The sequence below is a fragment of the Erythranthe guttata genome, chromosome 14 (genome assembly GCF_056151865.1).
Source record: "Erythranthe guttata isolate IM_541 chromosome 14, IM_541, whole genome shotgun sequence".
Classification (NCBI taxonomy): Eukaryota; Viridiplantae; Streptophyta; class Magnoliopsida; order Lamiales; family Phrymaceae; genus Erythranthe; species Erythranthe guttata.
Window position 1 is genome coordinate 23174244 of NC_142546.1, and position 22333 is coordinate 23196576.

The 22333-nt window shown below is 37.0% G+C and overlaps 6 protein-coding genes across 9 annotated transcripts; 1 reads left to right on the plus strand and 5 right to left on the minus strand.

The window, feature by feature from the left end:
* Nucleotides 1-200: 200 nt before the first annotated feature.
* LOC148765474 (putative inactive heme oxygenase 2, chloroplastic) lies at nt 201-4882 on the minus strand. Of its 3 annotated transcripts, XM_088813405.1 has the most exons (5): nt 4139-4882; nt 3692-3915; nt 2769-2876; nt 2542-2675; nt 201-604 (listed from the first exon to the last, which is right to left on the minus strand). In XM_088813405.1, the coding sequence occupies exons 1-4, from the start codon at nt 4815-4817 to the stop codon at nt 2583-2585; spliced, it is 1104 nt and encodes a 367-aa protein (XP_088669531.1). In that variant the 5' UTR covers nt 4818-4882; the 3' UTR covers nt 201-604; nt 2542-2582. The 3 variants fall into 3 exon arrangements, 2 of the variants coding, with proteins under 2 accessions (XP_088669531.1, XP_088669530.1); XR_016029594.1 differs by lacking the exon at nt 201-604 and having other exon boundaries at nt 2291-2675; nt 2769-2924; nt 4139-4862; XM_088813404.1 differs by lacking the exon at nt 201-604 and having other exon boundaries at nt 2291-2675.
* A 400-nt stretch (nt 4883-5282) lies between these two features.
* LOC105958744 (alpha/beta-Hydrolases superfamily protein) lies at nt 5283-11298 on the minus strand. Its single transcript, XM_088813397.1, has 10 exons — nt 10372-11298; nt 8905-10068; nt 7683-8831; nt 7458-7499; nt 6846-6922; nt 6465-6549; nt 6281-6364; nt 6070-6171; nt 5868-5966; nt 5283-5785 (listed from the first exon to the last, which is right to left on the minus strand). Exons 1-10 carry the CDS (start codon nt 11107-11109, stop codon nt 5654-5656), a joined length of 3672 nt encoding a protein of 1223 aa, XP_088669523.1. The 5' UTR covers nt 11110-11298; the 3' UTR covers nt 5283-5653.
* A 1374-nt stretch (nt 11299-12672) lies between these two features.
* On the plus strand, nt 12673-14522 carry PLA2A (phospholipase A 2A). The gene is made up of 7 exons (XM_088812820.1): nt 12673-12813; nt 12915-13096; nt 13208-13394; nt 13512-13679; nt 13784-14086; nt 14198-14373; nt 14459-14522. Exons 1-7 carry the CDS (start codon nt 12673-12675, stop codon nt 14520-14522), a joined length of 1221 nt encoding a protein of 406 aa, XP_088668946.1.
* Nucleotides 14523-15407: 885 nt separating this feature from the next.
* LOC105959200 (putative carboxylesterase 2) lies at nt 15408-16705 on the minus strand. Its single transcript, XM_012983248.2, has one exon. The coding sequence runs from the start codon at nt 16564-16566 to the stop codon at nt 15589-15591; it is 978 nt and encodes a 325-aa protein (XP_012838702.2). The 5' UTR covers nt 16567-16705; the 3' UTR covers nt 15408-15588.
* A 1036-nt stretch (nt 16706-17741) lies between these two features.
* Nucleotides 17742-20152, minus strand: LOC105959201 (uncharacterized). 2 transcript variants are annotated; one of them, XM_088813408.1, is made up of 3 exons: nt 19958-20152; nt 18420-19638; nt 17742-18333 (listed from the first exon to the last, which is right to left on the minus strand). In XM_088813408.1, exons 2-3 carry the CDS (start codon nt 18681-18683, stop codon nt 17866-17868), a joined length of 732 nt encoding a protein of 243 aa, XP_088669534.1. In that variant the 5' UTR covers nt 18684-19638; nt 19958-20152; the 3' UTR covers nt 17742-17865. The 2 variants fall into 2 exon arrangements, with proteins under 2 accessions (XP_088669534.1, XP_088669533.1); XM_088813407.1 differs by having other exon boundaries at nt 18420-19627; nt 19958-20150.
* A 204-nt stretch (nt 20153-20356) lies between these two features.
* LOC105959202 (DNAJ heat shock N-terminal domain-containing protein) lies at nt 20357-22106 on the minus strand. Its single transcript, XM_012983250.2, has 2 exons — nt 21949-22106; nt 20357-21122 (listed from the first exon to the last, which is right to left on the minus strand). Exon 2 carries the CDS (start codon nt 21085-21087, stop codon nt 20548-20550), a length of 540 nt encoding a protein of 179 aa, XP_012838704.1. The 5' UTR covers nt 21088-21122; nt 21949-22106; the 3' UTR covers nt 20357-20547.
* Between the last annotated feature and the right edge of the window lie 227 nt (nt 22107-22333).

Sequence of the window (22333 nt, forward strand, 5' to 3'; positions counted from 1 at the left end):
AATAGAACCTAGTACTTGCTGGTAGTGTAAGTGAAGTGACATTGTAACACTGAACATTGTACTCAAACTACCAATATATTAATTCTTTTTTTTTTTTTTACAGAAAAATCTCCTGGTGTGTATTTTATTATTATTATTTTTATAATAATAATAATAATAATAATTATTATTATTATTAAAAACGGTATCGAAGATAACTATTTCGAAACGGAAGAATAATTGCCATAATTAACCAAATCGTGTACAAACTACAAGCACTTTAAGACAGTAATACAACGTATATGTTTCTAATTTTATCAACTGATGAAACATAGGACAACAGGAAGAAACCATAATTCAAATGTTCACAGATACTATCAACATGTTACTTAAATTCGAAAAAATTCCAACATGCATGCAACATATATATATGTCTATATATACATACACACATATACATATATGTACTACTTTATATATTCAGGCTTTTGGCTCGGTGCTCGCAGGTCCATTAGCATGCCCTATACCAGGGCTGTGCCCAGGTGTGGTCGGGCGAAAATCTGTGCCTTGTGTCGCAATTTCATTCAAGATCATCCGTTTATTATGGATTCTCGTTTCTGGAATTCTGCTAATTCCAGTCTTGACCATGTTAGATACTAGTACCCTTTCCTCAGTCGAGATTATTCCAATCGAGAAAAGAAGTAAAAGGACGATAGCAGAAGTCGAAACGAGCTTGGCTTTAGCCATTTTATTAGCTATATTATATATATTATCAGTATATAAGGTATGAATTTTATCGAAATTGGAATCAAGATGTGAGATCGACAAGAACTGAACGATTTTTCTTTGGTATTTATAGAGTAAAAACTGAGGTAGTGCAAATTACGAAATGCCCTTTAGCTTTTTGACAGTAAAAGGTTGCAAGAATGTACAGTACTAGATTCTCTGAATAGATGTACAACAACAATCAAATCAACATTCATTGTCGAAACCTGAACGATACCGTTAAAATGGTCAACTTTTGCTAGGTTTTCGACTAAGTCCAGTGTCTGTATATATCTACCCCGCTTTTCAAAATTCCAAATTCCAAGTTCACACTAAACACAACTCTTACACACACATAGATACACGATACACACGCATATATGTATGTCTGAGTAAAAGAATACGAGCTGAGAAGTTTGTAGCAAAAACTAGTTCCGGCTAAGTAAGTGCATTAGGCAGATTGAAAACTTAAAGGTGCAATAATTTCAAACAAGAAAATCACGCTGAGAGAAATGCAAACCACAATGATTTTCTTTTCTAAACAGATTCTCCGGGAAAAAAAGAATTTTTATTCACTCTGGTTGGCTCCGAATGTTGGGGAAGTTTGATTTTTTCGACTCTAATTGATGTGTATTACTATTGAAGATCACCAACTAGCAAACACCTTTTGCTGTTACACTTCATGAACAATTATTATGCTGGTTGAACTTAACAAAGGGCACTAACCTAAAAGAATATTGTCCATCTAAATTGGTGAAGGTATCTAAAAGTTTTTCTCACAAAATCTTGAAATTAGTTCAAAGTCCATATATATATATATATATATATATATATTATATTTTTACGAAGTGCCCTCTTACTCCACCAACTAAGACACCACTTGCAGAGCAAATTCACTTTTATGTTGATATGTTTACGAGCTTTCCCCATATCTCGCACTTCGTATAATTTTACCAAGAATTTTGTACGGTTCTATAATTTTTTTTTTTGGTAAATTACGGACACTCCCTGAGGTAATGTCAAATCACGAAAAATTCCCTCATGTTTGGGTAATTACAACCACCCCTCAACTATGAATCTTCTTATACTTCCACCTTCAAGGTGTTAAATTTAGTGAAATCTTCTACATTATGTGGAATATTCTCCAGTTTGTACCCGTTTTACCCCATTCGAGCTCCACATTTTAAAACAAGGTTATCATAAAATGTATCCCTTGGTTTTTAATATCGAATTATGGTGCATCAGAAACTATATTTTTGCACAAAACGAGTACAAACTAGAGAATATTTTACGGAATTTAGAAGATTATGTTGAATTTGACACTATAGGGATTCATAGTTGAGGGGGTGATTGTAATTACCAAAACATACCGATTTTTTTCGTAATTTGACCTTATCTCAGGGGTGGACGTAATTTACACTTTTTTTAAAGGAGAGTTTGATGGGCTTTTTAACACACAGTTGTCAGATAGTCTCAGTTATTTGGTAAAATCGCATTTCACCTATGTGTGACATAATGTTCATCCTTTCTCTTACATGCACATTCATTTATTTAAATTATTCAAACTTTCTTAACCGAAAAAAAAAGAAAAAAAAGGAAAAATAATATCACATATTCGTTCGACTGCTTCTGCCGAGCATTTCTTCGACTGGAGATTTAATTCATCGTATTATAGAGCCTCAAATAGTACGATGAAATGTGACTCAAATCAAATAATAGGACGGAAATGCAAGATCCAGTTATACGTGCCTATGTTACAGCCATGCATTTTGGTCCAGAAAAAAATTGGTGACTCACCATCTGGAAGTGTGCAGAACCGAGCTAAACCGGGTGGCGGTTTACAATATGATCAACCGAACTATCTGCCCAAGAAACCGAAACGCTTTTGTTGCTTCTCTCAAGCATTTGTTTTTCTCATCTCTAGACCAGTGCTGCGCAACATATTTACAAAAATAAATAAATAAACGATAGGAAATCATTAGGCAGTGCATCTGTGGTTAATAATAAAAAAGAATTTGACTTGCCTCTCCAAGTGCATTAAGATTCTGACGAACGCCTCTCAACAACTCTTCTGAATCTCCCTCCCATTTATAGAACTCGAGTTCTCGTTCTTCTAAGAGCTTCTTCGAGACCTAGCCATAGTAAAAGCTAAGTAATTACTATGCATGTGCATCTTCTGTCTGCAACAGATATAACATGAAGAAGACGAGAGTATTTATTTATTCAACTCCTCAAAAATGAAAATAACACCGGCAAATAGAAAGTTTTGGCCAAGGATTCAGCACTAGAGTAGAGATATATAGGGAACGCTTTGGGAACATAAATCAAGATAAGGACCGACACTTAGGCCTCGTTTGGTTGCTAAGATTAGTCATGATTAATTAAATAATTGGACTTTATTTGATGTTTAGTTAGTCCAATAGCTTTTCGGGCCGGGCCACAATTGTGGAAGAATTGGCCCTAATCTTAGCTAATGGGGAGATTATTTATTGGACCTCCCATGGTCTAACAATACAATTGGATTTTCATAAGATTATTTAATCACACATTGGCTAATATTATCTTAGGAACCAAACAAGCCCTTAAACTAAGTATCACCTGTTTGTTAATGTCTTCATCGATTTCTATGACCAAGTGACCGTTTATCCAAACAAGAAAAGAAAAACAGAAAGAAGCTCCTTAAACATTTTGCTTTATAACATGTTAATAAATAATAATCCATTACTTTTTATGCATAAATCCCACAAAACCAAAGGGTACTATAGAAGAGGTCCCGATTGAACAAAAGCTTCGGATTTATTTCTCTACATAAACCACAGAGGCAGACGCTTCATATTCTCCTAACTATGTCTCAATGTTTTTTTATTGGAATGTATATTTCGTATATCGAGGTTTCATATCACGTGAATATTTAGAACGAGGGGGACACTACAAGAACTAGGAATACCTGTTTAGCTATGACTTGTCCACCTGCTATATGTGAGAAATAAATATTGTACAAGTGACAGAGGAATAGTGGAGGAGTTTTCTCGGCAAGTTCCTCCAAATACTGCGCGTACGTGGTTCCTGGATTGCTAGTTTCCGGAATCACATTACCCTGTTCGCGTAAAAATTCCAAATCCTTGGCAATGCTACCTGCCCTTTCTAATCCAGTCTTTCTGAAGTAAGCATCTGCATTAATTATTAAACCATAAAATTCAAGAACAAGGATTCGATAAAACTACACCACAGAGTAATGCTCAAAATCGAATATCGAACACGCTAAGAAATTGAAGTTTCGAAGAATCAAGGAAAACCGAAAGCGAAACTAAATATGTCATTCACGAGATACCAATTAAACGAGTTTGAACATACAAATCGAAAAGAACGAACAAATTGAAAAAAAAAATCTTACAGGAAACATCGCTTGATTCATCGACAATCCGCTCGACTGTTCGGAAAACCAGCTCGCTGTCCACCAAGTATTTAATAAAACCCTCTATGCTAGGTTGCCACGAATCGCCATTTTCATCATCGTTGCTATTAGCTTCAGAATTACCTTCCTCTTTCTCACCCCCAATTTCCTTCTCTTCCTCGCGGCTCTCGCCATTAACAACATCACTATTATTATCACTGCTCTTAACTTTCCCATTCTTATTATTCCTCAATTTCATAGCTACAAACCGCATCTCCTCCGTGATACCATTTCTCTCACCCGGGTACTGCTTCCTGTACCGCCGCCGCCGCCGCTTCACCGGAGACAGCATCTGCCCGTTTCCGACAATCGGGGCCGCACCCTCCTCCCCGTCCGGGTACTCGTCGTTGGAACTGTAGCCTTCCTCCGTTTCGTACTCGCTCTCCGTTTCAGATACGTAGGAGGTGGCCGTGCTGAATTCTGATGTACATTGCAAGAGAAATGATTTTCTGTAGACTCCGCCATTTGTTGAAATTCTTTTGGTGTTCTTCAATTTGCTAGGTTTTGGTGATGTGTGATGGGATTTGTTAAATAGCTGTCGAATTGAGCTTGAGTTTTTGAGAAACTTCAAAGAAGATGAGGGGTTCAGCGTTGTTGCAGGACTACCGAAGCACGCCATTTTTGCTGCACTTACTACCTTCCCCAATTTTCAGTTTTTTATTTTTTATTATTTAAAACTTGATAGGAAGAAATTGGGCTTTAGCCCAAAACTATTGTGAGATAAGAGAGAAAGCCCAGCTGGTGTCAAAAAAAATAATATATTATATATATTTTTCGCTAAATTAAGGTCAACCCCCTAATATATGGTCAAATTACAAAAAAATCATCATGTTTGAATAATTACCACCCTCAATTATGAATTTTCTTACTTGTCCACGCTTATGGTGTCAAATTCAACATAACCTTCAAAATTCCGTGTAATGTTCTTTAGTTTGTGCTTGTTTTGTACAAAAATGCAGTTTTCTGATACACCACAATCTGATATTTACAAGCCAAGAGGGCACCGCACCTTTGATGATGATATTGTTCCAAAATGTGGAGCTCAAATGGGGTAAAACGGGTACAAACTGAAGAATATTCTATATAATCTAAAAGATTCACTAAATTTAACACCGTAAAGGTGTACTTGTAAAAAATATTCATAATTGAGGGGTAATTGTAATTACTCAAATATAAGTGGGTTTCTCATAATTTGACATTACCTCAGGGGTGGCCGTAGTTCATCTGATTGAATAATTACAAGTAAAAAGGGCAGTAACTATTCCTCCATATCCTAAAACTTACTGAATTTTGTACCAAGAATCGTGACTTATGAAACTAATCTAAAAGAAAAATCTTCTATACACAATTTTTTTTTCTCTTCCAAGTGTTCATTCATCAAGTATTGGCTAATTGATCTGCAGAGCCAACAAAAAACGGGGCTCGAGTATCTCACTGTAATCCTGTGACGGAGGGCTAATGTACAGAAGAATCTTTTGTAGTATAATGTGATTTCAGCTTTTGTAAGAACTCTAAAGTATCTTTATAGGATGGATCAGCCCTGTTTAATGGCTTGCAAGAATTTACATGGTCCGTCGAATCCAACACCTGTGTCACAATACAGATCAAATTCAGACGTGTTTACGATATTTAGGATAAAATTTACGTAAACTAAAAAAATAAAACTTACTACAAGTTCACCGAATCCAGGATAGGCAGATTCCATGGGTACAATCTCCATTCGGAAGGCCCATCCTCCGTAACCTTCTACGATCGGTGTTACCTTTGTCTGTCAGAAGCCAAAATACGTCAAACTCACTAACTGTTGGACCTTTTTATTGAAACTTAAATAGAATGTAATTAATTAACTAATTAATTAATTAATAAATTACCTCACAAAAACTTAGGACATCGATCAACTTCTTCTTGTAAAGTTGACGGACAAAATCATTAAGCTCTACCAACCTAGGCGATCCACTTCTCAATTCTCCAATCTGGTCGTAGCAGATAATATTAATATCACTAAAAAAATCATTTTTTACATTTAAAATTACCCGAAACAAAGCTAAAACTTCAACCGAATGTTAAGAAGAAAAGACTAACTGTGGGTGCAGGACGTAATACAAGACCCATGCGCCAAGGCATGTCCGCGAGCTTGCTGCCAAAATGCGGGCAGCTGTAGAAAATCTGCAATACGTATAATGATTTATTATGCATATATATATGATAAATAATGGAAAGATGAAACGTGCTTAACTTTTTTATTATGGATAAAGAGAAAACTTACAATTCCCACTGTGTTGTTGACAAAATTACCCTTGTTCTCTGCCTTTGCTTGATACAACATCTGCTTGACAACCAGGCCTCCCATGCTGCACAAGAAATGTGACTACGTTATACAAACAACGTGAGATAATGCTATGCAAATAAGAAATTCTTATAAAAATAGAAAAGGGATAAATGTCTCCATATTCTCTTTAATTCCTCTATACACCCGCCCAAGTACAGATGACTAAAGTAATACACAGATCGGGCTAACTGAATTACTTTTCTTGCCATGAGACCAAGAACTGTTTCTGCCATTTCTCTAAACATGGAAATTAGAAACACGATAATACCGTTGCTAGACACATAGCAAATCAAAATTTTGAATTTATATCAGCCTCACCTATGAGTTACAAATACAACCGGTCGATCCCCAATGCCAGCATCAACTAGTTTTTCTAACAGCATGGAGCTCACTTCCTGAAAATGCAACGATATTAAGAAGAGATCCATCTAATAGATCATATAACATCAAGATACAAATCAGTAAAAGATAAGAAAAACAAAAATCCAATAGTGCTATCGCAGACAATGAAGGACTACCTAAGCAATAGAACGTAAATACATTCATTTGAGTGATAGCAAATACGGTACATAAAGTGGAAATTAAAACTCATTCACAGATAACAATAACATCTGTCCTTTAGGTTATGTTCCATGCATAACTGTCTTCATGCAAGTTTAAATTTCGTATCGAACGTTTTTATTTGCACATCAAAACCATCTTTCATGCTCTGGCTAACATTCCATGCAGATTACCCGAGAGCAAGTTTTAATTTGGTGACAAATGGAACTGGTAATGATAGGGGTATGTGATGGTGGGTCTACTATGCCATATTCAATAGTTACACATCGAAGAGAACATTAAACTTCAGAAATAACTGATGACAACCCAAAAAGGTAATGATATAATACTCAAAGAGATATACGAAATATAGTTCGAACAGAAATAAACCTGAAGAGGAAGACTGGCTCCAGACCATTGTGTAAGATTTGTCTGCATTTTGCAATAGCGTGGGAGTTAAATACTGAAAAAGCTAAAAAATATTGCATCTTCCTAATCTAATAGTTAACTTTCCTCAAATTATTTCGACCGTAAATTTGTAGATATGCAGAAAAATTCAAAAGTCAATATTACACTAGAAGTTGACTTTTTCTTTTTTTTAAAGAAGCAACGGACCTTGTATCGCAGACTAAACAAACGGGCATGAGGAAAGTCAGCTGCAAGCCATTCTCCTGGCCAAAATGTTCCTTGTCTCCCAGCTTCTTCATCAATCTTCTCAACAAGGCCAGACTTTGTCGATGACTTGTCCTCGGATAACCGCCATGTTTTGAAGGGACCTCCACGAAGGCCATGGACAAAAACAATATCCAATGGAGGAAACTCCATATTCGAGAAGCTTCCGGAACCAGAAGTAGAAGCAGGAGGATTATCGTTCTCCAAAGTTCTCGACAACGCCCTATTCTCGCTCTCAACAGAATCGTCATCAACTGCTGCATTATCAACAGAGTTCGACGTTTTTTGTTCTATACACTTCCAGTGAGGCAATTCAGGGTTAATCAAAAATATCATATCAGCATATTGAGGGCACTGTTGTTGTTTTTTGTTCAAAGAACTTCCATCAGGAACACCAACAATTTCAGACTTCCAACTGGCTGGATCACTACAAAACGCATTTAATAACGTTGCCCTCGCATAACTCTGAATTTTAAGATCATTGCAGCCAGGAATCTGCCCTCTGGCACATTCCTCGAGCCATTTACACCAAGATTTGTCTGATACAATTGCTTTCTGTACGTGTGGAAGAACAGAAAGAACAGTAAGCAGACGCGCCGCATGCCTCCTAATGTGAGCAGTAGCTGGAACTCGTAAATTTGAAGGGTTGTGCGAATCAACTACCGTAGAATCACCGGTTGAAGGTGGGGCCCGTTCTTGTGCCTCGTTAGCACGTGATGCATCATATGCTTCAATTGCAGCAAGTTGTTCATAATCATCTTCCAACAAGAGGCGCCTAAGTAAAGATAGTACTCCAAAGTCAGTTATTTTCTGCAGACACAAAGGATCTTCGGCACATATTTCCGTCAGTGCTTTGATGCCTTTAAGAGTTGCCAGTGCAGAATCGGCAGCAGTTACCTTTGGCACTTTGTCCTTCTTTAGATTTTTATATAATCCAGCAAAGGGTTCAAGGGAGAGAAGGTCGGCCAGTGGAAATGTATCAGCACTTTCAATAGCCGTTCCCAGCTGTGATCCTGCTAAATTAACAACAGCACTTGCCAACTGATTTGCAGTCTGAGTTGCAGAAACAACATTTGACAGATCAATTTGTGTCTGCAGCAAAGATTTACAATCAGAAACGGATTATTTAATTAAAATTATGTAACTTTATTTTTGACCTACTGACCTTCACTTTCTCATTTGTAAGCTGAGCACTTTCTTTTGTTAAAGTCGACTTTCTGCAGCTCAGTGTATCCATGAGTAAGATAGTCAACCATCCTTGAGAAATCGGAACAGAGGATGGCCCATAATCTTCAAGAATGTGTGAAAGAATATTTATAGCAGATGAACGAATCGTATCAGACGAAAGTTTTCCAAATACCCATGGAAGTAAAATGGCTGACCATTTCTGACTCTCTTCGAGAGACATATGAAGTTCCCTGGAAGTGATTAGTTCTAAAGCTTTCGCCAGTGATTCTTGGACAGATTTATGCTTCACCGTTTGCTTAGCTGCTTCTCTCATTGAATGAAGACCTTTATCCATCACTACTTCCTGAGATTCAGGGCTTCTATCAATAGAAACCAACAATGCAGACAAAGCCACTTGAGCCAGAGGTATATCCTGAGTTCGGCTAGCTTGAGAAATAGTGGAAAGAAGACTAGAGCTCCAATCTGCAACAGAATTATTTAAAGGCAGATTTCGGTCCTCTAAAAGCAACTGAGCCAACCAACTCCCGTGCCATTTTACCGATCTCTCAGGCGCCATCAATGCACTCATAACTGCATGCCCATCCCTATCCAGCTCTTGGATATGACCCCTATTGGCTTCAGAAGCCATTGCCCAGTTAGCTAATGCCCATGCAGCAAACGGAACAGCCACATGTTCAGAATCCAAATCATCCCAAAGGCCAGGAATTACAGCAGATGACAACTTTGCTTGTGCATGGGAACTTTCATTTATTTTGTGGAATAAAAGATTACTTGGTGCGTCATTTACCGTCATTGAGTTGTACGAATCGGAATGCTCCACGTCAGCATAACCGCCAGTTCCCGAAAGCCCCAAAACTGTGGTACCTCCAAGAACCTTGATTCCGATACCCTTTATTCCTTTTCCACCATCATCGTCATCATCATCTTCTTCATCACCATTCTGCTCATCCCAATGCATGCTGCCCTCTTCAATTACTTCTATAGCTGCTGCAATATCTCTGATTTCGGCATTTTTCGGTAGCAATGGTTTAAATGATGACTTGTCTATGCTTTCACAGTCGGAAGTGACAACATCCATAATTGCTGCGACAAGCATACTCTTGCCTCTATCAGAAACAACGAAAGAACTACGTCTGGATTGCTGCATTACCATGGAAATACAGAACATCAACATAGAAGAAGCTACAGTGTATCATTATAAAAATAACCAACAGAACCTATGTTTCTCTCTCAGAATCAATTACAGAAAATCTATCACTCTAATAGAACAAAATAAAGAATACAGTCAGCCAAAAGATTAGTGAAACTAAAAATATTCAAAGGAAAAATAGTTCTAACCCAATCTCTTACCACCATTGCCTAAAGATGTCACACCCATATAACTGCTTAACATATAAATTTCACTTATCTAAAACAACCAGTTTCAAAAATAAAAACTGCTCACTTTCTTTGATCGCTTAGGTTGAGCAGAGAAAATGAACCTCAACAAATTAGTAACAGCTTGAGGCCTCCCGAGAACAGCCTCACAAACGTTAGGATCGGCGATTAGGTACGCCAAAGCCCTAGCAGATTCAGCCTGGGTTCCATTGCCGTCCTTCGGCACGGCGACGGTTTCCAATAGCCAGTCAACCACCGCGCCGCCGCCGGCACCAACAATCGCCACCCTCCGGCTATCGCTGGCCGCCACAATGTCAGCCAACAACGCCGCCACCCGGAGCTCGAACCCCGCCCTAACCTCGTGATTCGCCGACGACATCACCGACCTCAACGACTGCCATAGAATGGACGCCGCGACTCCGGTCTGCTTCATCTTGTTCAGAATCCTGTTAATCGAGTCGTTCGATCTCTCGATGCCGGCCTCGACCTCCGAATACATCGATTTCCATCTCGCGCGGTGCTCCGAAACGGGGGCGTCGATGGAGGGCGAGACGGTGTAGGCTGCGAGAATGGTGGCGGCGGAGAGGGCGGCGATCAAGGAGGTCTTGGAGAGGAAGGCGGAGGAGGAGGGAATAGAGGGGGGAAAGTAACTGTGGTGGAGGGCGGGCGGGGGAGGGGCAGGTTGGGAATTCTTCAGATGGGCGAGGGATTCGGCAGGAATATCGGAATTTCCAGAAGAGGAGGAGGCGCGGCGGAGCAGGTGGAGGCGAAAGCAGCGTCGCGATAATCTGAAGTATCGTAGCATAATTTTAATTTGCCCCTTCTCCAATGCGTATACTTTCTGTTATGGCGCCGGAGACAAACTTCGGTGAGAATCTAAACAGAGGAAAACTGGTTGATTTTGTTCTTTTTTTTTCTTTTTTTCTCTCTCTTTTCTTTTTTCCTAAGGTAAGCGCGTGTTAGTAAACGCGAATATGCGGATATGCGATGACGTGGCAGAGTTCCGAATTTGATATGAAGAAATAAATTTTGATGGGCCTAAACCGTTTGCTATTCGTTAACTTGGGCTTTTTGTTTACTGGGTGCAATTTGGACATTTATTATCAATATGGGCCAATTTGGGCCCGAGTTAAACTCCCAAAATTATAGATATATTTATTTATTTATATTAATTGCAATTATATTCATAGAAATTATTTGATTGCCAAGATAATATTACCCAAGATAAAATTAAATAGTTTAATGAAAATTCAATTATTTTATTGGACCACGTGACATTCTACATAATAACATAATATTTGCAGGTCGACTCGGTAAGTTATTGGAGATATCAAACATCAAACAAAGTCTGATTATTTAGAAGTAGGTAATAATGGTTGATTTCCTTAACCCCGTAGTGTACACATGTTTCTAATATTGAAGCAGTCTTCTTTTTTTTTTTTTTAAGAAATGCAATTGGAAAATTAGTGAAGACTAAAAAATCAAAATAAGTTACGTGGGGAACAACATTAATATTAATATAAAATGAATTAATTATCAATAATGATCATCTTCCATTTATATGTATTGTCTCATCAACAACTCTCAATTAGCCGGCTGATGCACGCAGATAAATTCAACGAGCAACTGCCAGCGCATACATAACAACTATTTTAACTCCTCCCCATGTACAATTGTATATTAAATATTACATACATAAATTAAATAAGCAACGATTTAATTAATTAGTCAATTACATATTATGCATGTGTTCAATATATTTTGAAAGAGTTCTAACTTCTAAGTACTAAATTTATTTATTTAATACATGGTTGATGCAGTCATAAGTATTTTTGTTTCATTAATTCATCATTTTATGTACTATATTTATTTAATATAGTTAATTACACATGTTTATTTCTTCTTTAGGAATTCCATACGTTATCAATCCTACTTGCATGCATAATTGACAACGTAGAGAGTGAAAACTAACGTTTGACTTTGCATTATCTCCCATGTGCATGCATGTATATGTACAATTCCACATGTGTTGAATTCGTATTTAATTTGACCAATAATTACACATATAGTAATTAATTGGTCTTCAAACCATATCTACAGATTAACCTAATTAAATTAACACTAATTAATTAATGACACGTAAATTAATGAGAATGTCTTGAATTCGGAGAACTATAAATATACATGCATATGCATGCTGTCCAAAGTACCAAATCAAAGATTATATCAGCTACCATAAACAACATTGTTTAACTTAAGTGTAGTCTTATATATACTTATTTGTTAGCTAATTATATTTCTAGATCAAAACTAAACCAGTTAAGTGATTTATTTATTTGGGAGTGATATTAATTATATATATATATATATGAAGAGGGCGTCGTCATCTCTTCTCCAAATACAGCCCCCGACTTACGGGAATTTGATAACGATTCTCAGCATCGACGGAGGCGGTGTTAGAGGGATTATTCCTGCTGTTATCCTTGAATTTCTCGAGTCACAACTCCAGGTATATTATATATAAATTGTATCATTTATATAATATATTGAGCTTTTAAATGAAATTAATATATAGTTAGATATAAATGCAATTTTTTGTTCAATTGTTAGGAGCTGGATGGTGAGGAAGCAAGACTTGCAGATTACTTCGACGTGATCGCAGGAACGAGCACGGGTGGTTTGGTGACAGCTATGCTAACTGCTCCGGACACGAACAATCGTCCTCTCTTTGCTGCTAAAGATATCAAGCCGTTTTATCTTCAAAACTCCCCTCAAATCTTTCCTCAGAAACGGTATCATATAATATAATTAATTAACTAATCGTTGTAACGAATAAAGTAATAATAATTAGTAGTGGTCGATCAATAATATTATGGGTTGTATTATTGTCTTTTGCAACGCAGTGGCTTGTTTGGATTGGTGGCGAAGACGTTGAAATCCGTGGGCGGACCAAAGTACGACGGGGAATACCTTCACCGAGTCGTGAGAGAGAAACTCGGGGAGACTCGGTTGCATGAAACATTGACTAACGTTGTCATTCCTACTTTCGATATCAAGAATTTGCAGCCAACTATTTTCTCTACTTATGAGGTGTCTTAATTCATTTACATGCATGCACTATTTTCTTGATTTATTACATTACATATAATATATATTTATATTTGTATTTAAATTGATGGAGTCTATATATATAATTTGTGCATGCAGGCCAAAGAGACCACGTCATCATCTTTAGATGCAAGATTGTCTGATATCTGCATAGGCACATCTGCAGCTCCAACTTATCTGCCTGCATATTACTTCAAGAACCAAGATAAACAAGGCAACACTCGTGAATTTAATCTCGTCGATGGCGGTGTTGCAGCAAATAATCCGGTAATTAAATATAAAATTAAACATTAATAATAATATAAATAAATCAAAACCCTAATCCTTAATTAAAACTGTGCGTGGATGCATGCATGCATGCTTATCTACAGGCTTTAGTAGCCGTAAGCCAAGTGAGCAAGCAAATATTTGGCAGAAATCCAGACTTCTTCCCTATTAAACCTATGGACTACGGACGTTTTCTCGTGATATCAGTGGGCACGGGTTCCGCCAAGGCGGAGAAGAAGTACAGTGCAAAAAGTGCGGCGAAATGGGGTGTTTTAGGGTGGTTGCTCAACGGCGGCTCCACCCCTATAGTGGATGTTTTCACCCTAGCAAGTGCCGACATGGTCGATTTTCATCTCTCTGTTGTTTTTCAAGCTCTTCATTCCGAACAAAACTACCTTCGTATTCAAGTAAGCCTTAAAAAAATAACAAAACCCTAATTTTATATATATGTAGACTCAGTTTTGTGCATGAACTAATTAATTATTTCATGCATGCATGTTATATATATGTGTAATTAGGACGACAGTTTAACGGGAACGGTCTCGTCGGTGGACGTTGCGACGAAGGAGAATTTGGAGAAGTTGGTGCTAATTGGGAACAATCTATTGAAGAAACCAGTTTCGAGAGTCGATCTCGAGACAGGTCTTTTCGAGCCGATTGATAATGGAGGCACAAATGCTGATGCTTTGAAAGAGTATGCATTCATAAATATATTAATTGATCGGTCTTTTAATGAATATATATTAATAATTCATTCGATATATGCATATATTTTTCAGGTTTGCAAAATTGCTTTCAGAAGAAAAAAGGCTTCGGGAGTTAAAATCACCTGTGGTCCGCTGAAATTAAGCTCAAAACTATTGGATATTTGGATGTATTATATCATATATTATTGCTACATGTAGTACAGAATTTTCTGTTTATTTTTCTATTCTTTTATTTGTTACTGTATGTATTGTATATATTATATATCTCATATGTGTCTGATTAGATATGGTCATGATTGTATTGTATATATAATATTCAATAAAATTTAAAATTTGTTTGTGATATTGATGGATGATAAGTTACTTTAATTCACATGTGGGGTTGGTGAAATGACAACATTTTTCTTGTTATATAACAGATAATAATAATAATATAAAAATTGTAAGGATCTCTTATAATTAACACTACAACTAATATATATTGTGATCTTCTTTTTTGTTCTCTTAAACCTTTCCCACCAAGACTATTTAAAATTGACTTTTAATAGGGTAAATTACGGTCACGTCTGAGGTAATATCAAATCACGGAAAAATACTTTATGTTTGGGTAATTACAACCATCTCTCAATTATGAGTCTTTGTACATGTTCATCCTTATGTTGTCAAATCTTCTAAATTTCGTGAAATATTCTCTAATTCGTACTCCTTCGGTGTAAAAATTCAGTTTTTGATGCACAATATGATACTTACATGCCAAGAGATCACACATCTTTTGATCATCTTGTTTCAAAATGTCGAGCTCGAATGGACTAAAATCGGTATTATAAACTGGAGAATATTTCACGTCAGAATCTAAAAGATTCTACTAAATTTGACATTACAATGATTAACGTGTAAATAAAATCGTAATTAATGAATGGTGGTTGTAATTATCCAAACATTAAGATTTTTTTCATAATTTGACATTAACTCAGGACATTGAGAGTCATTAAAATTACAATTTAATTTATTGGATATAAGCTAATCTGTAATTGTCATCATTATTAGAAAAAGTTAATCTTGATTAATAATACAATCAAAATCAATCATACTTATTACAAGATCCAGCCTTTAATTATTTTTCTTTTTAATTTTCTTGCAACAATTATAGAATATTTATTCCAAAAAAAAAAAAAAAAATCATCGATATATTATATTTATATTTATTGACCGTTGATGAACTGTGCGCAGCGCTTGATTAGAATCTTGGAATTCTGAGCCGTTGGATCCAAGATATGAAAAACATGGTCCTCGCCTTCTGTCTGAAAAAGCTCTGCTTTCATCTTCTTCTTCCCCTCCACCAAACACTGGTAATACAATTTCCCTCTCTCCCTCAACACATCGTTCCCGGCAACACAAACCAGAACCCGCCCGCACGCCAACCCGTCAACGCCCGGAGCTCCGTCACCAAACGGGTTGATCCACGGGTCGTCGCACCCCCGATCCGACGGGCAAACGAATCGCCACCACTTGTCCACCACACTTTTGAAAACCGGATTCTCGGCCTCCACCCCGATCGCTTCTTCCCCCCAGAAATACGGCTGGACCATCAAAACGCCGGCGATCTTGAATTTATCCCCCAACTCCGGCCCGTGGGTTTCCGACCCGGCCCGGATTGCTAAATGGTGCGAGATATTCGCACCGGCGCTGTCCCCTGCCAAGAACACTCTATCGAAATCGGCGGATTCATTCAGCCAAATATCGCCGCCGGTTTCAGTTTCCTCCGGCGAGAGGTGAGACGCCGCCCATTTTAGGGCGGCCCAGGAATCTTCGTAGGCTGCCGGAAGCGGGTTTTCCGGGGCGATTCTGTAGTCGACGGAGATGAGGAGGATCTGGGCCTCGTCTACGAGGATGTTGAGCATGTCGTGGTATTTGGGGTCGGCGGAGGATGATATGCAGAATGCTCCGCCGTGGAAGTATACGACTAATGGCAGTTTCTTGTGGCTGCCGGCGGCGGGATTAATGGGGCGGTAGAGGCGGGCGGAGACGCCGGATTCCGGCAGGAAAATAACGTCTTTAGAGGAAACTCCGGTGTGAGGGTCGAGAGCTGCCGGTGTTGTTTCTGTGCCTATGAATCTCTCTACGGTTCCGTCTTCGTACACTCTTAAGTACGGCGGTACGTCGTGAAGCACAGCCTTCATAATGTGTGTGTGTGTTTGTGTGTGAGAGAGAGAAGAGAGAGAGAGAGATAGTGTTTGAAAATGAAGTAGAGGAGATATTGAGAAACAAACTCATATATATGTTAATTTAGGGGACTATTTAGAAAATATAAAAAAACAGCTCAGAGCTTTATTTATTATTATTATTTTTATTTATTTAAGTGTTTTCTTTTTTTTTTTAATTAAATGATTGAGGTAGAGTCATTGGGGAAGGATAATATATGTTTTTCTTTAAATTATGAAAACAAAGTTGAATGGTCAAATTTGGCGTAACTTTATCTAAAGCGCACTCAACCTGTTTGATATTGATGAATGATGGTGACATGGATTTTATAGACTTACACTTGTATTGATGAAGACTACGATAGTAATATGAAATGGGCTTTAAAGACAAGATGAAGAAAACAGCCCAATTGAGAAATATTTGCAAAAACAGTGTTGAGGTTTTCTCGGAGTTAGTATTTCAACGGTCAAGTAACTTAGTCGGGAAAAGTGAGAGATGGTATATATCTCTATGAGAGGTAAAGAAACGTATATTGATTGTAATATATGCAGAGAAGGAACTATTTGTTTGTTTGTTTGTTTTTTTTCTTTTTCCTTTTTCCTTTTTATGTTCTATGGTTGTATGTATACATGCTCTTAGGATGTGGGAACCCCGTCTTATCAAGTCACGATGCACGTGCATGGTGACGTGACTTGTTGCGAGCTCATTTTACCCACTGAAGACGTTATGCTTCCTCTTTCTGCGATGTGGGCTGCTCTGCGGTTGCTTTTTAACTGCTCTAAACGAGCTCGTTATTGGTTGATGGTCCTCTTTTCAGTCCACGTCACGGCGCAGACTTTTCGCCATTGTCTCTGGCATTAGGTCGAGTATAGTCACACCCACGTCTTAGTGTTTACACATACCATTTGTGGGGCTATTTGATAGACTTTAACATTTATAGTGCATGAGACGACTTTGGGCTTGGGTCGCCCTTGATTTTATATAGCGCTTTTAATTCAATCTGGGCCTTTAAGCAATTGTGTTCGTATCATTTATATAGCCTCTTTTACCAACCCTCATTAAGAGAGTTGGTACCTAGCCTTTACCAATAGAGTAACGGTCTAGGGTTCGAGTCCCCCCTCCCCTACTTCCCTCGTAATAGACTTGAATTTACTCAAAAAAAAAAAAATATATAGCCTTTTTTTTTTCTTTTTTTAATTCTCCAGAAATACATTATAATATGATGTAATTAATTAAAAATAAAAACATTGATATATATGAAGTACTAATTACAGAGGTTATTTGACAATTCTGCCACTACTCTTTATCCAGGACCAAGAATCAGCTGGAGATTTAGGCAGTGGAGGCAGCAATATTGCCTTCCTGCAAAGCCCAAAAGGCCACCCCTCGCAGTACTGAATCAACTCCGCGATAATCGATCTCCGTCGATCAAAATCTTGAAAATCATTAGTACTAATATTCGTATTCATGTCCAAGCTCGAGCATCTTGACAAACGTGTCTTGGCCGAGGCAAATGCATCGTCAAAGGTTGTTGTGCCAGCACTTGAGCATCTGGACAACAAGCGGCCAGTCGCGGAAAAATACTCCTCCCCATCACCGCCACCACTAATGGCCAAAGCTGGAGGAGAAACAGCAGCCCAGTAGAAGAAGCTATGATGATCTGCTCCCATGATAATATTATTATTGCCCGACTTTCGTTTCGATTTCGACTCCAGGTACTTGCTTATGATTGTCGATACAAATATCTGTAACCAAACTTCAAAATATGAACTAGATGGTTATTGGACAGATAATTCATGCATATATATTATATATATCTATATATCTATACCTCGTCTTCTTGGTGGAAGTTTATGACAGGCTCTTCTGTTCGGGGTAATTTTGCTCGAAAAGAAGGGAAGTTGGTGAATGCATATTTGAGAGATGAAGCAATGTATTTGGACCTCTTCGAGTGATTCGGAGGATCTTCTTGGTAAAACATGATCATGATAAATCGATAAATTATAATTTTGAGTGAAAATATGTACGTATATATATAAATGTATTGTGTGAGTTGGGTCTCGTTCGGAATCGTTTTCTGACATTGGCATCTCATCTTATTCAACAGTTTGTTTCTGCTTTTTTTTAGTCTTTGGGGTGAATACTAAGTAAAGTTAGCAGCAGATAACGAAGTTTACCTAGATAACGACACTTTCGATTGAATAATTAATCTTGGAGTAACACATTTCACACACACACAAAAAAAAAAAAAAAAAAAAGTCCGAAAATGACAATTTTTAAGGTTAATGTGCAAGCATTGCATATTTTCGGGTTCTTGATGTGCTAAATTTTTGTCGCTTCAAGTTTCTTAACTAGAGAGCATATATGAATTATTCGTCACTCTGTTCTAAGTTCTCAGCTACGTTTAATCTTCGATTTTGACGAGGATACATAAGATAAACGAAAAGATAGACATAAATTAAACGTAACGCCCAAATTCAAAATTTCATCGTGCATTCCTTCCTAAAATCAAGAACCCTGCTATCCGTACACAGAATTCTCAGGCAAAAAATCTCAAATACAATCTTCGTGAGCACAGAAAAAAATAAAATAACGAAATCTGTGTAACGAAAGAAACAACGTTCAAGAACAAAATCTAAGTCCATTGGCCAATATTCGAGCATTGTATAGCATTTGAAAAAAGTAATCAACTTCTGATAAGTGCTTTCGGTTTTGAAGCAGAAGCAACTGAAGATCGTACCGAAGCAGAAGCAGCTCGAGCGTACTCAAGGGCAGAAATGGCAGAATTTATCTCCGCCATAAGTGCCTCCGGAGCTATATTAGTTATGTTCTTCACATCTTCAAACACATTCCATTTATGCTTTCTCTCTCCACAATCCATCTTCATCATACACTGATTAAGTAGCTAACTGTCGAATCGAACTTAATTATCGCGGAAACGGTTTAATTTAGCAAACCATTTCACCGAAATTCTAAAATAAGCCGTTGAGGATTCGTTATCTAGTCAGTCCTCCAAAATCTTGTGTTCACCAAAAGAACCTGCAAAATTCCTATTGCCAATGATCAGTTTATTTTATTCCTCTCTCTCTCTCTAAAACTCTCTCTCTCACACTAAAACAAGAAACCCATTAATAAGAAACAGGCAAACAACGAATCTTCCATTCATCTTCTCAGCCCATCATTTGTTTCCCCCAATTGTACTAATCACCAAACCACAAAATTCTTTAAATTATTTTTAATAAATTAATAATTCCTAGAAAAATGGAGATGAAAAATTGAATAATATCTGAAGACGCCATTGAAGACCATATTGAGAGCTCAAGCGTAGATTGAAATCCAAGAAAAGGGTTTGAACAGGGAAAAACTGACCTTTCAGAAAACGTACGATGATCATGTAATAATTGCTCAGATTCTCCTCAGGGTTTATTCTTCAAGTCTGTCTTGTTTCTGCTGTTCTTAAATTCTCTTATTTATTTTTATTATTATTTTTTTTTTTTTTTAAATCAAATTTTCATCTCTTAAATTATGTTGGCATCATTTATTTATTTATTTGAAGTAAAATATATATTTATTTGGCCTTTGATTTGCCCTTTCCATTATCATGTGGTGGGTACTTCCGTAATTATTTGGACCATTTTATATACACAAATTTTATTGTAGATGTGACATATAAACGATGATTAATGATTAAAAAATAACACAATCTAATAAATAAAATCAAGATTTGGTGATTAACCTAATCTTTATTATTTATTAGATAATGAATGATTTGATACCATAAAAATTCCTTTCTCAAAGTTGAATCAGTCTCATCTCATCATTCAGCAATCAATACATTATACATACAACCAGCTGGCATGAATATGCATTCCAATCCTATAATTCAAGAAAATTAAATAATCATGGCATTATGTGACCAAATCAACTAATTCTTCCTATATATATTTGGCAAAAAAAATTCAACTATTCGGCAACTGAGTCTCGAGCGTAGTATTCCCGTCAATTAATAACCGTACTTTAAGTGAGCACGATCCACACGGAAGAATAACCGACGCAGCTAAAGATTCTGGTGTCTGTATAGAAATTTTACTCCCGTTCCTCGTAAACAGACACCCCATTTCTACCAACTCAGAGGAATCAACTGAGAAGTAATCACCACATCTACAATGGTAGTAAAGTTCGAAACAACTGTCGCCATCTTCAACTGACAGATCTTCTAACTGGATATCCTCTGCAGTTACAGTATCCTGTCTTAACGTACGCAGTTCGTTGTCATAAAGGGCTCGAGATCTTGGATCGGCGAGTATTTCCCAAGCCCTTTGTACTTCTAAAAATTTATTCTCGGGTTTTGGAGTTTCTGATGTTGTTTGCAGTTTGTCTGGATGATAATTGAGAATGGAGGATCGATAGGCTTTGCGGATTTCTTCGTGGCTAGCATCTTCTTTGATGCCGATAATCTCGTATTGGGTTTTCTGGATTAAATTGTTGCTCAATATCATGACTGCTCAGAGTTGCACCCAAAAACTTTTTTTTGCTGCAGGAGTATCAAAACATTAACCGATGAGAATTTGCGGGAATTTGAATAACGAATAAATAGAAAGAACTATAAGGCACAAAAATAAATAAATATATACTTTCCGCATGAGTTGGCCTCACAACACCAACCTCACTTGTCCATATTACACGATGGCCCTCTAAAAAGTAAAAATCTTCTAGAAGCCGATCACAAGTTACGATAACAAATTCGAGCAAATCACTTCTAAGACCCAAACACCAATCTAAAAAACGACATAGCGATTTTCATCTTTCACAAGATGTATTTGACATGCCAAAGAACCCAAATGAGTAACCACGGTACTTCAGCGAACTAAAAAGTACAGTTGTTAAATTGAACTAAATAAATTAGGGTATTCAGCATCATTCGTCATGCCCGTGTTCAACTAACATAATTGTTTATCGACTAATATGAACGGTTATTACAAACTGGTAAATTTCTTGAGCAAGACCAACAAAATGCTCGACAAAATAAATTTAGTCAGTTAACAACTATCTTATGATTTACAAAACATATCTACCTACATCTATGATGAATTCAAAACTAATCCAGAAAAATATCCTTGGTATAAATATTAACAAGCCCTAAATTATGCATTCTACATTCCCATTCAACATAGCAGGAAATCGAACAAACAGAACCTAAAAAAATCTGAAATTACCTCTTCAAATAGTCAAATGGGCATTTAATCACAGTTTACTGTACCCAATCAAACAATGAAGCGAAACAGAATTATCAACTTTTTCAACAATTAGTGCGCATGACTCGAACACAAGAGAAGGAAAGCTAGGGTTTGAGACCATACCACGATAGCGACAAAGCAAAATGAACAATTACTCCAGCCGGAGAGGCCGCCGACGATAACGAGCTAACCGGAATTAGGTCTGCTGTTGATTCGAAGAATTAGGGCTTTGATGAATTGGAATTGGGCGTTTGGCATGAGACGTGATATATAACAGTCATTCTAATTGGTCAAAGGTGAATCCACTTATTTTATTTATATTGTTAACTTATTTTTCCACAACAAAAAATAATCATAATCCTTATATAATAAGATAATATAATGAATTAAATATTTGTAATTTCCTAAATAATATTTAAAAATAAATAAATCAAATCTTGTAGATCATCTAATCAATGTATGCTACATATAGTTCTCAATTTGTATTTAGATTAAATTTTAGGCTAGG

Bases quoted from the DNA above. Each gene is read 5' to 3' on its own strand.
- LOC105959201 (XM_088813408.1), bottom strand. From the start codon at position 18,683: ATGAGATGCCAATGTCAGAAAACGATTCCGAACGAGACCCAACTCACA. The intron at 18,334-18,419 runs GTATAGATATAT...GTTTGGTTACAG, and splicing joins ACTTCCACCAAGAAGACGAG to ATATTTGTATCGACAATCAT.
- LOC105959200 (XM_012983248.2), bottom strand. From the start codon at position 16,566: ATGAAGGCTGTGCTTCACGACGTACCGCCGTACTTAAGAGTGTACGAA.
- LOC105959202 (XM_012983250.2), bottom strand. From the start codon at position 21,087: ATGATATTGAGCAACAATTTAATCCAGAAAACCCAATACGAGATTATC.
- LOC105958744 (XM_088813397.1), bottom strand. From the start codon at position 11,109: ATGCTACGATACTTCAGATTATCGCGACGCTGCTTTCGCCTCCACCTG. The intron at 7,500-7,682 runs GTCCGTTGCTTC...TGCAAAATGCAG, and splicing joins TGTTTAGTCTGCGATACAAG to ACAAATCTTACACAATGGTC. The intron at 6,172-6,280 runs GTTAGTCTTTTC...TGCTACGACCAG, and splicing joins TATTACGTCCTGCACCCACA to ATTGGAGAATTGAGAAGTGG.
- LOC148765474 (XM_088813405.1), bottom strand. From the start codon at position 4,817: ATGGCGTGCTTCGGTAGTCCTGCAACAACGCTGAACCCCTCATCTTCT. The intron at 3,916-4,138 runs GTAAGATTTTTT...TAATTAATGCAG, and splicing joins TGAATCAAGCGATGTTTCCT to ATGCTTACTTCAGAAAGACT. The intron at 2,877-3,691 runs GTATTCCTAGTT...TACTATGGCTAG, and splicing joins GACAAGTCATAGCTAAACAG to GTCTCGAAGAAGCTCTTAGA.
- PLA2A (XM_088812820.1), top strand. From the start codon at position 12,673: ATGAAGAGGGCGTCGTCATCTCTTCTCCAAATACAGCCCCCGACTTAC. The intron at 12,814-12,914 runs GTATATTATATA...TTCAATTGTTAG, and splicing joins TTCTCGAGTCACAACTCCAG to GAGCTGGATGGTGAGGAAGC. The intron at 13,097-13,207 runs GTATCATATAAT...TTTGCAACGCAG, and splicing joins CAAATCTTTCCTCAGAAACG to TGGCTTGTTTGGATTGGTGG.